This window comes from Abramis brama, assembly GCF_963993115.1.
Source record: "Abramis brama genome assembly, chromosome: 4".
Classification (NCBI taxonomy): domain Eukaryota; kingdom Metazoa; phylum Chordata; class Actinopteri; order Cypriniformes; family Leuciscidae; genus Abramis; species Abramis brama.
Window position 1 is genome coordinate 44,988,706 of NC_139966.1, and position 12,130 is coordinate 45,000,835.

Genomic DNA, 12,130 nt, shown 5'->3' on the forward strand with positions numbered 1-12,130 from the left:
AAAAAATATTAAGCAGCAGAACTGTTTCCAACTTTGATAATGAATCATCATATTAGAATGATTTCTAAAGGATCATGTGATAGACTGGAGAAATGATCCTGAAAATTCAGCTTTGCATCACAGAAATAAATGATAATTTAAAGTATAATAAATTGAAAACCAATTATTTTAAATTGTAATAATATATCACAATATTACATTTTTTTCCTGTATTTTTGATCAAATAAATGCAGGCTTGATGAGCAGGAGAAACTTCTTTCAAAAGCATTAAAAATAGTAATGTTTCCAAACTTTTGACCTTTACTGTACATTTAGCTGCTGAAATGCGAACAAGTACCTGCTCTGTTACTCTTGATGAAAGCAGGGGACTCGCTGGCGTTGTGTGAGCCGTCTGAAACAAATTGAGAGGATATTTTTCTATTAATCACACTTGTTGCAAGCCATACTGTGCAAAGGGGATAATTGGTGGTGCATGTTTGTCATAAGGGAATTATATAAATTAAATTACAGTAAATTAAAATGATCCTAAAAAAGTGTCTATTTAAAATATGGATTCACTACTGTTCAAAATGCATTCCAGTTTCCACAAATATTAACCAGCACAACTGTTTTCAACATTGATAATAATAAGAAATGTCTCTTGAGCAGCAAATCAGCATATTAGAATGATTTCTGAAGGATCATGTGACACTGAAGTAATGATGCTGAAAATTCGGCTTTGCTATCGAATAAATTATATTTAAAATACATCAGTTATTTGAAATGGTAATAATATTTCACAATATTGCAATTTTCTGTATTTGCATCAAATAAATGCAGCCTTGGTGAGCATTAGAGACTTCTTTTGAAAGGTAGTGTATACTCTTACCAGTCTGTTCTCCTCTGGAGACTGTGTAATCCAAGAAGATGTTTCTGTCTCACCCTGTGTGCATTTTTAACATTTTTGGAACATCATTAAAATGCCCTGCTCCTATGCAACCATTAACATTTTAAATGATTAATAGTATTAAAAAGAAAGGTTAAGCAGAGACTCTTACCTCATTTTCTTGTGTGTATAAAGCTGTTGTTGCTGAGAATTTTAGCTGAGGAAACACAGGTTCCAGCAGAAAAAACTTTAGCTCAATGCATATCATACAACCATATATAACCATGTTTTGATAACGCTCACCTCCTCCCCTCCGTCCTCCTCCTCTCGAGAGGGAAAAGGCTCTTTTGTGGGCAGCTCGTCCTGACATGATACACACAAAACATTTAAAAATCAATGTGAAAAGTTAATGAAAAATGCCTACAGTGTGACATAAACTGAAAGCTGAGAGATTATGAGAATAATTAATCAACATTAATTAGAAATGTTTTGATTACGATTTCTTATTTAGGCTGGGGAGTGGGAGTAATATATTAAAGTCTTTTAAATTGCGAAGTGAACGGTGTGATTGGACTCTCCAGTGGGTGTGGGTGAGGAAGAAATTAGGTAAACTTATAGTGTAGGCTGATATGTCAGGTCCCATTCAGCTAATTATGCATGTGTGAATACTAACAGACACATTATAGATCAAATCTGATGTACTGTGTGATATATTCTGAGTTTATGAATCACATCAGTGTATTTGCCTTCGTCAAAGTGTCTTACATTAGATTTCACATCATGCTGTATGATCATGTGATCATACATTTGTCTGTTTAACCCTAATGAAGCCTACTTTATAGACTTACCTCGTATTCAAGACTGTATTCCTCATCGTCATATGATGCTTCCTGAACCTCCTCTTCCATGTTGTCTTGGTCTTCCTGTAATTTAACATAGCAAGAGAAATCATTTCTGCCTTCTAATGATGAATATACAACATGATCAGCTAAACAGGTTTGTTTTGATGCTAATGAACAAACAAACAAACTGAGAGAGAATAGATTAGTAATACATTTACATATTAGGAGGCTAGATTTACACATTAAACTAAATAACAATATTGGTAATCATGCTTTATGGAGAATTTAAGTCATTATAAACCACCCAAAAATTCAAATTCCAGGTTTGTAAAGACATGAGGGTGAGAATTTTTATTTTTGGGTGAATTATTATTTTAGTTAAAATAGTAATGACTGTGATTATTGAAATTTATGGCATATTTGTTAGATTTTTAATGCATTATGATTATGGGCAAACCACAGGTGTATTTAATGTTCGATTTAAGTGTATGTTTAAACATTTATTTAGTGTTTATGCTTTTTAATGAAATATTTAGGCATATTTAGACAAGTCTTTAATATCTCTAGTATATCAGAACATTTAAGTAATCACAAACATAAAGTTCAACGTAATAGAAAAAAGGCTATTATTTAGCACTGTTAAGCTCTTTTAGATGTGAATGATGTGTGCATGTCAGGTTAGATGCGATGATGAATCATTTACCAAACGTTTCCTTTGCCGTTTTTGCCGTCCTTTATTTCCTTTGCCCTGGTTGAGAGTTTAGCAGTTGAGAAGCGTCATGATTCATAAGAAGGTTTCAAATAACAATCATCAGACATATTTAGAGACACTTAGGAGGTTAGCAGCCATCATTTATTATTATACTTAATTGTAATGTTTAGTTCTAGTTATACCTGGTTAGGCTTTTACTATTACTGCACAGATTACATTTTTTACCAGTATTAAGATATTTGTCTGTTTAACCCTATAAATAAAGCCTACTGTATCATATTTGATACACAAATATGATCCATGAAAGCCTGAGGTATCAAATATGATACTCAACCAAAAACACATATACAAACATTTTTTTGTATACTTTTTGTTTAGATTTTCTCTAATTATTTCTAGTTAATTATTATTATTATTAGATTTTGTCTAATTATTTCACATGTCAGGCATTACAGGGTTAATAGCCAAAACATGTTTATGGCTAATTTGACTTTTTTATTAAGTGATGTCCTGTCAATTTACAGTAAGTACAACACAGACCTGTGACTGAAAGTCATTTATAACACATTGAGATCACTTTACCTTCCCCCTCTCTCTGCCTTTCTTCTTCTCTCCAGATGATTTTTTCCCTGTGTCCTCATGGCTGTGGAAAACTGTCTCCATACTTACCTCTTCCTTCCCAGAACTCAGCTGTCAAAAAAAGAGAAAGATCGATTTAATGATCGAAACTTGTTTTAAAAGTTGCCATTCCAATCCAATCATTTTAACATTCTAAATACAGCGAATTTAAATTGAATTGATGAGCTCTGATTGATTTAAAATGTATAAATGCTTAAGTGCTGAGGTGTATGTTTGACATTATCCTTGAGATGGAGTGCATTTTGTCTATTAACAACAATAACAACACACTCTAATGAGCTTCAGTACAATAAATACCCTCTCAGAGGAAGTGTTGGTTTGGAGAAATTTCAAAGGTGTTACATCACTGAAGTTGGTTTTCAAGAGTTTCTTTTCTTCGACATCTACCAGCTTGTCCTTTGTTTTACTGAGGTCAGTCTTTTTGTGAATAGTAGAGATGGTCCAAAGGGTGGGACCCACCTCAGTTTCAGCCACAGGCTCCTTAAAAGACAACACAAGCCACATTAAAAACAACAACAAAAGTTCTGCTTCCATTAAATGTTTAAATGATTAAATTATCTTGAACTCAATCAGCACATGAGGCATTATGATATTGATATGACTCCTTGAAAAAGCAACATTACATCAGATCAAATCAATCAAGTACAGGCCTACATCTGAAAAAACTAAGTGATGATGTTAGGTTAGAAATGGATTATGAATAACAGTGCTGTAAATACTGACAAAGGAACAAATGTCTTCTTACAGGACTGGGTTCAGGTGTCTGCCCCTCTTCAAGGTCAGACTCTTCTTCAATCAAATCCGTATCAGGTAATATCTCTTGTGGGTGACTGTACTTTACTGAGCTCTGTGGATTAGAGTGAGCTCTAATGATTCAATAAGCTTAATATAGCCATAACATTATTGCTAATGGTATGTATGCATGGTAAATCTGACTTAAAGTCACAGTGTTTGTATTATTGTTATAGTAATTCATTTTCCTGAGATGTTTAGGAGGCTACTCACGGTGTATTCGGTGATGACGTTGGAGTCAGGCTCCTGTCTGTCTCCTTTCACTCTTCTGCTGGTGCTGATCTCATGAAGAAGCTCCTCCATTCCATCCTGAAGCAGCCTGTCAATCAAGGCCTTCAGCAGCGAGAGCTGGGAAGTGTGTTTTTATTTATTGCAAATGCGGTACTGTTTTATTGTAGTGTTATGCAAGTCAAAATTGTTCAAAGTCATATAAATACATAATGCATAAGATGACAATATGTTGGTTAATAATGTAGGAGTGACCCGTAAAAAGCTTAAAATCCTTTCTGGCCTATTCACATTTGTTAATGAGCAACTTGATTTTCAAAACAAAAAAGTCATTTAAATTATTGATATGTTATGGATGTAATGAATGCAGCCTCCACTGAGAATATTGCAGTTATCATATTCATAATGTTTTACAATTATTTATATTTTGTTTATAAAACATGTTTTCAGCAGTAATATTAAATATTAAAGGAACACTCCACCATTTTTTGAAATAGGGCTTATTCACCTTCTTTCCTACATTTAGATAGGTGGGCAAATGCATTTTTGTCTCAGTGCATGCATTGTTTTAGTTTGACAGGGTCGGTGCTAGCTTAGCTTAGCATAATGAATGGAATCCTTTGTTGCCAGCTAGCATGTCCTGAGTAAAAGTGATATAAAAAAAAAAAAAAACCCACCTAATTACTTCTTGTGGCCTGCGTATTCACAACAAGTACAAATAGCGATGCAGATTAACACTAGGCGATTTCCTAGGCAGATATTGACTTATATATTAAGGACTAAATTAGGGGGAAGCACAGGCGAAGCACTGCTACTTGGGCGTGATATCTCTGCGCCCAAGTAGCAGTGCTTCGCCTGTGCTTCCCCCTAATATAGTCCCAAGTCAATATCTGCATAAGAAATCGCCTAGTGTTAATCTGCATCGCTATTTGTACTTGTTGTGAATACGCAGGCCACAAGAAGTAATTAGGTGGGTTTTTTTATTTTTATATATCACTTTTACTCAGGGCATGCTAGCTGGCAACAAAGGATTCCATTCATTATGCTAAGCTAAGCTAGCACCGACCCTGTCAAACTAAAACAATGCATGCACTGAGACAAAAATGCATTTGCCCACCTATCTAAATGTAGGAAAGAAGGTGAATAAGCCCTATTTCAAAAAACGGTGGAGTGTTCCTTTAAAGCAAAATTGTAATATCAATATGAAATAGTAAATCTTATATATTAATTTTAAAATTTGATCAAAACTGAAGTAAAGGTTAATTATATTAGGAGCTAATTATATTAGATTTTGTTATTAGTTAGTAAAACACCTATTGCACAAATATATAGCGTCATACAGTTTTTAACATTTAGTATTTTGATATCAGTAAAAAATAGACAGTCACTCAATTTGGCTACAAATATTTAAATATATAAAAACAATTTATTCATATCTTTCCATATATAATTACTTCCAGGCATCATGCCTAAAAAGAACCCTCATCCCCCAAATACTATATTTAAAAATTTGTTTTTAAATTAGTAATGAAGTCCATTTGTATAAGAAAATCAAAAAAAATCCTGCAGGGTTAAAAGCAAGCTGTTTAAACACAGCACACTTACTTTAATACCATATGAATCAAACAAGCCTTCAATGTCCTGAAATAGAACAAAACAATATGTTTACACCACCAAAGATCAGTTTTTGCAATGAAGTAAATTATGTATAGACATTGAGAAGACCTTCATTTCAACAGCTCTCCCAGGTGGGCCAACATCACCCTGTTAAATAATACAGTGCCCACTATCATTCCTTCTGCAACATAGACATGAAAGGATAACTTCAATGCAATCAATGAGATGTAGAAGGTTTGGTACCTGCTCTCCTTTAAAACCCATCTCTCCTTTCTCTCCCTGCCAACCAAAAGAGAAAAATTAGATATCGCCTCAGAATCTTTTAATTTCTTCAAGGATTTTTGACAATTTATACTTTACCTTCATCCCAGGAGGACCCTACACACAGAAACACACGTAAGGGCTAAAAAAAGTACCTCAAACTCATGATTTTTTAAAAACATAAAAGCCTCACAGTCTTTGCATCCAAATGTCTCAATGGACTGCATTCACATGTTCTAATATATGTGTTGATTATATATCGTATTCACAAGGCTATCAATGTGAGACACTCACCGTCGCACCAGGGGGACCCATTGGTATGGGAAATGCTTTTTTTATGTCCTCAATCGACAAACCCTGTGGAAAAAAAACTAATATAATTTAGCAACAGTATTGGCTGCAAATACAATGTTGTCTAAGCTTAAGCAAAGCAAACTTTTACCTCTTGGAGAACAAAGGGAGGACCTGGCAAGCCTGGAGATCCTTGCTCTCCTTTTTGACCTTCATTTCCCTAAAGCAGTTAAAATGTCAAAAATACATAACATATAATAGATATAAACAAACCATTTAATTATACCACAGTTTGCTTAAAACGGTTGATTTTGGATATCTTACATTTGCACCAGGTTCACCTTTTTCACCCTATGCATTAAAATAAAAAATGATGTTAGCCAAATGCATTTAAACTTAAATAGGGTTTAATGGGATAATGGAACAATGGAACAGTTCATTTCAGTCTGTTCTCCTACCTTTGCTCCTTCATCACCCTTTGAACCTTGTTCTCCCTGGGGGAAAAAAATGGTTTAGTTTTTTTAAAGAAAAAAAGTTTTTAACAAAAGCATTTAGAGCTACAACAATATATAAACCGTACATCTTTTCCGGCTACTCCACGTTTCCCATCAACACCAGGTTTGCCCTGAAAGAGGAGAGAACAGAACATAAGAAAAGAAAGGAAATTAATAGATTTAATATAGAGATATTATGGTTTATATCTGCTGTAAATGTTACTACTATATACTCACAGGAGTTCCAGGTAAACCAGGCATACCAGTAATCCCAGCACGCCCATCTCCTTTCTCTCCTTTCTGTTTAATAAAAAAAAAAAAAAAAGTGTTTAAGGTTGTCCCCAAAATATTAAAAATGTCCGGTTTTACTGAATCCTTTTGTGGAGATTTGGATCACACATGCACACACACAAACACACACACATGCACGGACGCACGCACACAGAACAGCATTAACTATAATTATTATAATAATCTGTTCTTCAAGAACAAAAGATAACCTTTAGGAAAGTACATATACGAGACAGATTGGACTATTTTAGCTCAATTCTCCATTTTCATTCAGCAAAATGACACATTAAAAGGATCCTATAGAGACTCATTAGCAGACATTGTGTATTTTGATGCACTTTAATACTGTACACCTGTCGCACACCCTGCAATTCAGTGAATGTCACTGAAATGTAAAATATGAATCACATGTTAAATGATCACAAAATAATTGTTATTAGGCCTACTCACTGGTCCTGGGTCCCCTTTTTGTCCTGGTTCACCCTGCACATACACAACCACATGATTACTTATAACTGAAAATAATTACAACAGCACATACGAAAGAGAATGATTAGCCGTCACTATATTTCAGAAATATTGAAACAGGAAGTAGTCGCACCTTAGATCCAGGCCTTCCTGATAGACCATCCAGGTCATCTCTTCCTGTACTAGATCCAAACTAGAAGAGAAAGAAAATTGAGCTACATTAAATGATGTGTTTTTAAAGTCTCTCATCCTCCAATAATTAAAAGACATGCCATCTGAAAACTGAAAAAATGCAAAAAGTATGCAGAAATTAAGTTTATTTATGACTGTAGTGACTCACCAATGAATTCCCTGGAGGTCCTGGTTTGCCTTCAGGACCCTAAAACAGAATAAAAGCAAAATGTAACCTATATCATATTGTTTTTAATAATACATAGGATGTGAAAACATCACTTACAGGTGGCCCAGGACGTCCTATCTCCCCTTGGAGTCCTGGGAGTCCCGGCTCACCGGGTTCACCCTTTAAAGACAACAAACACACACACTCACAATTGACTGAAGGTTCCTAGATTGTTGTTGTGTACATGTACATTTGTATGAATTTCTAAATGTCTTACTTTACCTTAATTACCCTGGTGAGAATGGTGTTGTCTGATGTGGTAAACTATAGGGAAAAAGAATTATGACAAACTGAAGTCACTGACAATTTCTATTAACAGAGATAACCATGAAATGGCCAATCAAATAAATGACAAAAAAGTGACCTAACAGCTAAAGCAGTGCTTCTAAAGACAAAACAAAAAGAGCAATACTATCTTGACAGCTTTTGACAAGTGTAACAAACACATATTTTAAATCAAACAACCGAAAACAACATGATCACATTAATATTCATTTATGTTAAATAGCTTGATTATAATACCCAGTAAGGACAGTAAAACTCACTTGAGTATCTCCCGGTGGTCCCGGCAGCCCCTGCAGAGAATACAATATTAATATGGAGACTTCTGCTCTTTAATTTATCACCGGAGAGCCCCAGCATGACAAGAAAAACTGAGATTCTGTTATGCGAGCACAGAGCATGACCAGCCAATGAAATATTGAATTCCTCTTGAACAAGTACACACAATAAAGTTATTCTTGTGCTTTTTAATAGCACGTACCGGCTCGCCCCTCTCTCCTTTGTGTCCTTCTGGACCCTGAAAAATATGGACATTCATTATATTGACTATTCTGTACTAGTATGGTTCATAATTCAGTAGCACTCTGAAAGTGCTTCACAAGAGCATTTGTTCAATGATTGAATACAAATTGTAAAATAAAGGAAGCTGCTTACTGGTAACCCTAATTTTCCAGGCTCGCCTTTTCCTCCAGGGTCACCGGGTCGTCCTGGAAGACCGAGAGGGCCCTGACATTGGAGATGAGGAGAAGTGTGAGTGGTAGGCTTAATGTTTTGAGCAACAAAAGCAACTAGTGTTATATACAGAGAGGTGTAAATTTAATATGGGGAGGGTGATATTATTATAAACAGGCCAATACAGAATATCTGATTTGAACAAAGAGAGACATTAGATCAAGAATGTATGAGAAAAAATGTGATTTCGGGGTTTAGAAGAGACAATACCTTGGCACCTCTCTCTCCGGGCTCTCCTGGGGAACCAGACTCTCCCTGTGACAAAAAAAAGTTAATAAATATAACAAAACATAACAACAAACATCTACACTGTAAAGACACAAACAGCTTAATAAACATGCAAAAAGGCCAATGTGTGATTTAGGAGACATAAAATATCATTAGCTCAGAATAAAAACAATAGCAGTCCGTGGAAAGTCTCCACCATAGTAGAAAAACATGATAGTGTGTGAAGGTGTGGGTTTCTCTGTGCTGGTGGTTGTGTAGTCTCACCCTTGATCCCACCTCCCCTTTCGGTCCTGGCACACCCTGAAATCCATGAAAGCAGAAAATGTAATTAAATACGAATGAACGAAGCATTAATTAAAAAGCGAACAATGGGGATTTTATGACAAAATAACCCTTCAAAATCTCTAATATCCTTAACGCAATGATGCAAAGCGCACGTACACACGTGCTCGCAAATACACACATACTTCTTGTGTGAGTCACTCTGGGCTCTCGATTTACTTACATCTTTACCTCTTAGTCCTGGAGAACCAGGGTTGCCTGCACCCACCTCCCCTTTCTCTCCTTTGGACCCATCATTGCCCTGGACACAACCAAAGGAAGTGTTCGTGTGATTGATCTGTTTCATGTAATATTTTATGCCTTCTCTTTGCCGATGATTCACAATCACTTTTGTAGTCTGACAGAATTTCACAGGTATTAAAATCAAGAGCATATAACAAACTTACTTTTGGCCCTGGTTTCCCTGATAATCCAACATTACCCTGTGCATAAAAAAAGAAGTGAGACAGAACAGTCTAAATATTGTTTGATGTTTTTTTTTTGTTTTTTTTTATCTTTTGTGTCTTCTAAAACATATCTGTCTATATATATATATATATATATATATATATATATATATATATGCGCTTTAGAAGACACAAAAGATGTGATGTTAAATGTTATATTCATACAAGACACTGAGAATATGAAAATAAAGTTTCCTTATAGTGGATGTTAATAAATCATGTGACTTCCTGTGGGCTGATGATGTCATTATATACACTACCGTTCAAAAGTTTGGTGTCAGTAAGATTGTTCTTTCTGAAAGATTATTTATTAATGCTTTTATTCAGCAAGGGTGCATTAAATTGATCAAAAATTACAGTAAAGACATATCAATATTACAAAAGACTTCAATTAAAAAAATGCTATTCTTTTGAACTTTATATTCATCAAAGAATCCTGAAAAAAATATTAAGCAGCACAATTTTTTCAATAATAATGAAGAAATAATAATATAATAAAAGAAATGTTTCTTGTGCAACAAATCAGCATATTAAAATGATTTCTGAAGGATCATGTGACACTGAAGACTGAAGTAATCATGCTGAGAATTCAACTTTGACATCACAGGAATAAATTACATTTGAAAATTTGAAATTAAAATACATTAAAATAGAAAACAGCTATTTTGAGTTGTAATAATATTTCACAATATTACTATTTTTACTGTTTTTATTTTTTTAATTCAGCCATGGTGGGCATAAGAGACTTCTTTCAAAAACAGGTAAAGATCTTATCGACCCCAAATGGTAGTATATATAACTGCGGTTAATTTCATATATTCCAATTTCCTTCTAAAGATCTGAGAGGTTAAAAGGTAGTTGTTGAATAAAATCTAAAGGAATAAAATAAGTGTGTGGACATTTTTTTTTCCAGTTTTCTGCATTGTGTCATGTGGTTAGAAGTAAACACTTTTCTAAAAGCTCTCTCATAAACACTCACTCTTTCTCCACTCTCTCCCTTGGGACCAGGCTGACCGGGGATTCCAAATCCAGGATTGCCCTTTAAACACCCAGAAGACAATAAATCAGTACATTCAGATTGGCAGCTAATCAATAAATTGTTATCAATAATTGTTCTTTCACATCCAAAACAACAAACCAACACCTACCTTTTCACCTTTATCACCCTGATCTCCTTTCATTCCTTGTGGTCCTAGAGGCCCAACTTGTCCGACATCCCCCTTTATATCCAGTTCAGGGAGAAATAAATAACCTATCTTAAATCTCTCTACTATTGACCATTTCAAACAACATGTAACCAACCAACAAACATCACCGACTGACCAATATGGGTTATCACCTAAAAACCTTTAATTAAATGCGCGAATCACAGATTTTACCCCTGGATTGTTTGGGGACTTGCATCAAAACTTTGTAGTTTATAAAACTGTCCTTTTTTGCTTTGTTTGTTCATTGACACGCAGACCTGAAGGAGCTCTTGGATTCACATCGATGCTCACAGCACTAATTAACCATGTTTAAGTTGCCCAAGTGCTGGATGCACTGCTTGTTTTCATCAATGGAGATGAAGGGAACCCAAAGGGAAATCAATCTCTGACTTGAGTTTTAAGCTTAAAAAACAAAACAATAAAACAACAACTAGACAGCATCTGTTTGTGGGACCCAAAGATGACCAGGTTTGGTGTAGACAATTGTTCACATTTTTATATATATATATATGAAACTGATTTTTGATTATCTTACCCTGGCACCCTTTTTCCCTGGAGGACCAAGTATCTGTGAAATGTGAGGGGAAATATTAGCAATAGTGCATTTTTAGGTAAAAACACAATGTGTTAGATGAGACACTAAGCCAAGGCATCATTTCTACCCCTTTGGCTGGGTCACCGGGAGCGCCTCGCTGCCCCTGTGAATCAAGCACAGAAATATAAATCGCACACAGTTTAACTGTATTCATTTACTACAGACACTTAATGTGAGAAGAAGCCACTTTCACTTGCGGACACAAACTTACAGGGACAATTAAATGATGGCATCCTATGAAGCATTTGAAACATTAAAAGTCATTGACTACATTGCTGTATATTTGATTATACTGTAGGGTGTAAGTAAAACTGTTATTTAGAAGGGGATGTCCACATAGTTTGGGCAGTGCAATGAAGAAGTATTCAATTTGATTAAATGAAGAAAAGAGTTTAGA

At 34.9% G+C, this 12,130-nt stretch overlaps 1 protein-coding gene across 1 annotated transcript in view; it reads right to left on the reverse strand.

Moving 5' to 3' along the window:
- The window catches only part of col7a1l (collagen type VII alpha 1-like), a 67,468-nt gene that overhangs the window by 17,382 nt on the left and 37,956 nt on the right, over positions 1-12,130 (reverse strand). Inside the window, exons 44-79 of the mRNA XM_084111880.1 lie at positions 11,801-11,836; positions 11,674-11,706; positions 11,079-11,150; positions 10,910-10,969; positions 9,871-9,906; positions 9,648-9,725; positions 9,407-9,442; positions 9,125-9,169; positions 8,837-8,908; positions 8,664-8,699; positions 8,446-8,475; positions 8,123-8,164; positions 7,958-8,020; positions 7,841-7,879; positions 7,634-7,693; positions 7,483-7,515; positions 6,979-7,041; positions 6,828-6,872; positions 6,706-6,741; positions 6,572-6,598; positions 6,399-6,467; positions 6,251-6,313; positions 6,056-6,073; positions 5,939-5,974; positions 5,804-5,842; positions 5,684-5,719; positions 4,064-4,198; positions 3,804-3,905; positions 3,356-3,538; positions 3,002-3,109; positions 2,411-2,455; positions 1,714-1,788; positions 1,169-1,228; positions 1,038-1,082; positions 869-922; positions 338-391 (exon numbers count right to left, since the gene is read on the reverse strand). Coding sequence (XP_083968006.1) covers positions 338-391; positions 869-922; positions 1,038-1,082; positions 1,169-1,228; positions 1,714-1,788; positions 2,411-2,455; positions 3,002-3,109; positions 3,356-3,538; positions 3,804-3,905; positions 4,064-4,198; positions 5,684-5,719; positions 5,804-5,842; positions 5,939-5,974; positions 6,056-6,073; positions 6,251-6,313; positions 6,399-6,467; positions 6,572-6,598; positions 6,706-6,741; positions 6,828-6,872; positions 6,979-7,041; positions 7,483-7,515; positions 7,634-7,693; positions 7,841-7,879; positions 7,958-8,020; positions 8,123-8,164; positions 8,446-8,475; positions 8,664-8,699; positions 8,837-8,908; positions 9,125-9,169; positions 9,407-9,442; positions 9,648-9,725; positions 9,871-9,906; positions 10,910-10,969; positions 11,079-11,150; positions 11,674-11,706; positions 11,801-11,836 — 2,064 coding nt within the window. The remainder of the gene's footprint in view (positions 1-337; positions 392-868; positions 923-1,037; positions 1,083-1,168; positions 1,229-1,713; positions 1,789-2,410; positions 2,456-3,001; positions 3,110-3,355; positions 3,539-3,803; positions 3,906-4,063; positions 4,199-5,683; positions 5,720-5,803; positions 5,843-5,938; positions 5,975-6,055; positions 6,074-6,250; positions 6,314-6,398; positions 6,468-6,571; positions 6,599-6,705; positions 6,742-6,827; positions 6,873-6,978; positions 7,042-7,482; positions 7,516-7,633; positions 7,694-7,840; positions 7,880-7,957; positions 8,021-8,122; positions 8,165-8,445; positions 8,476-8,663; positions 8,700-8,836; positions 8,909-9,124; positions 9,170-9,406; positions 9,443-9,647; positions 9,726-9,870; positions 9,907-10,909; positions 10,970-11,078; positions 11,151-11,673; positions 11,707-11,800; positions 11,837-12,130) is intronic.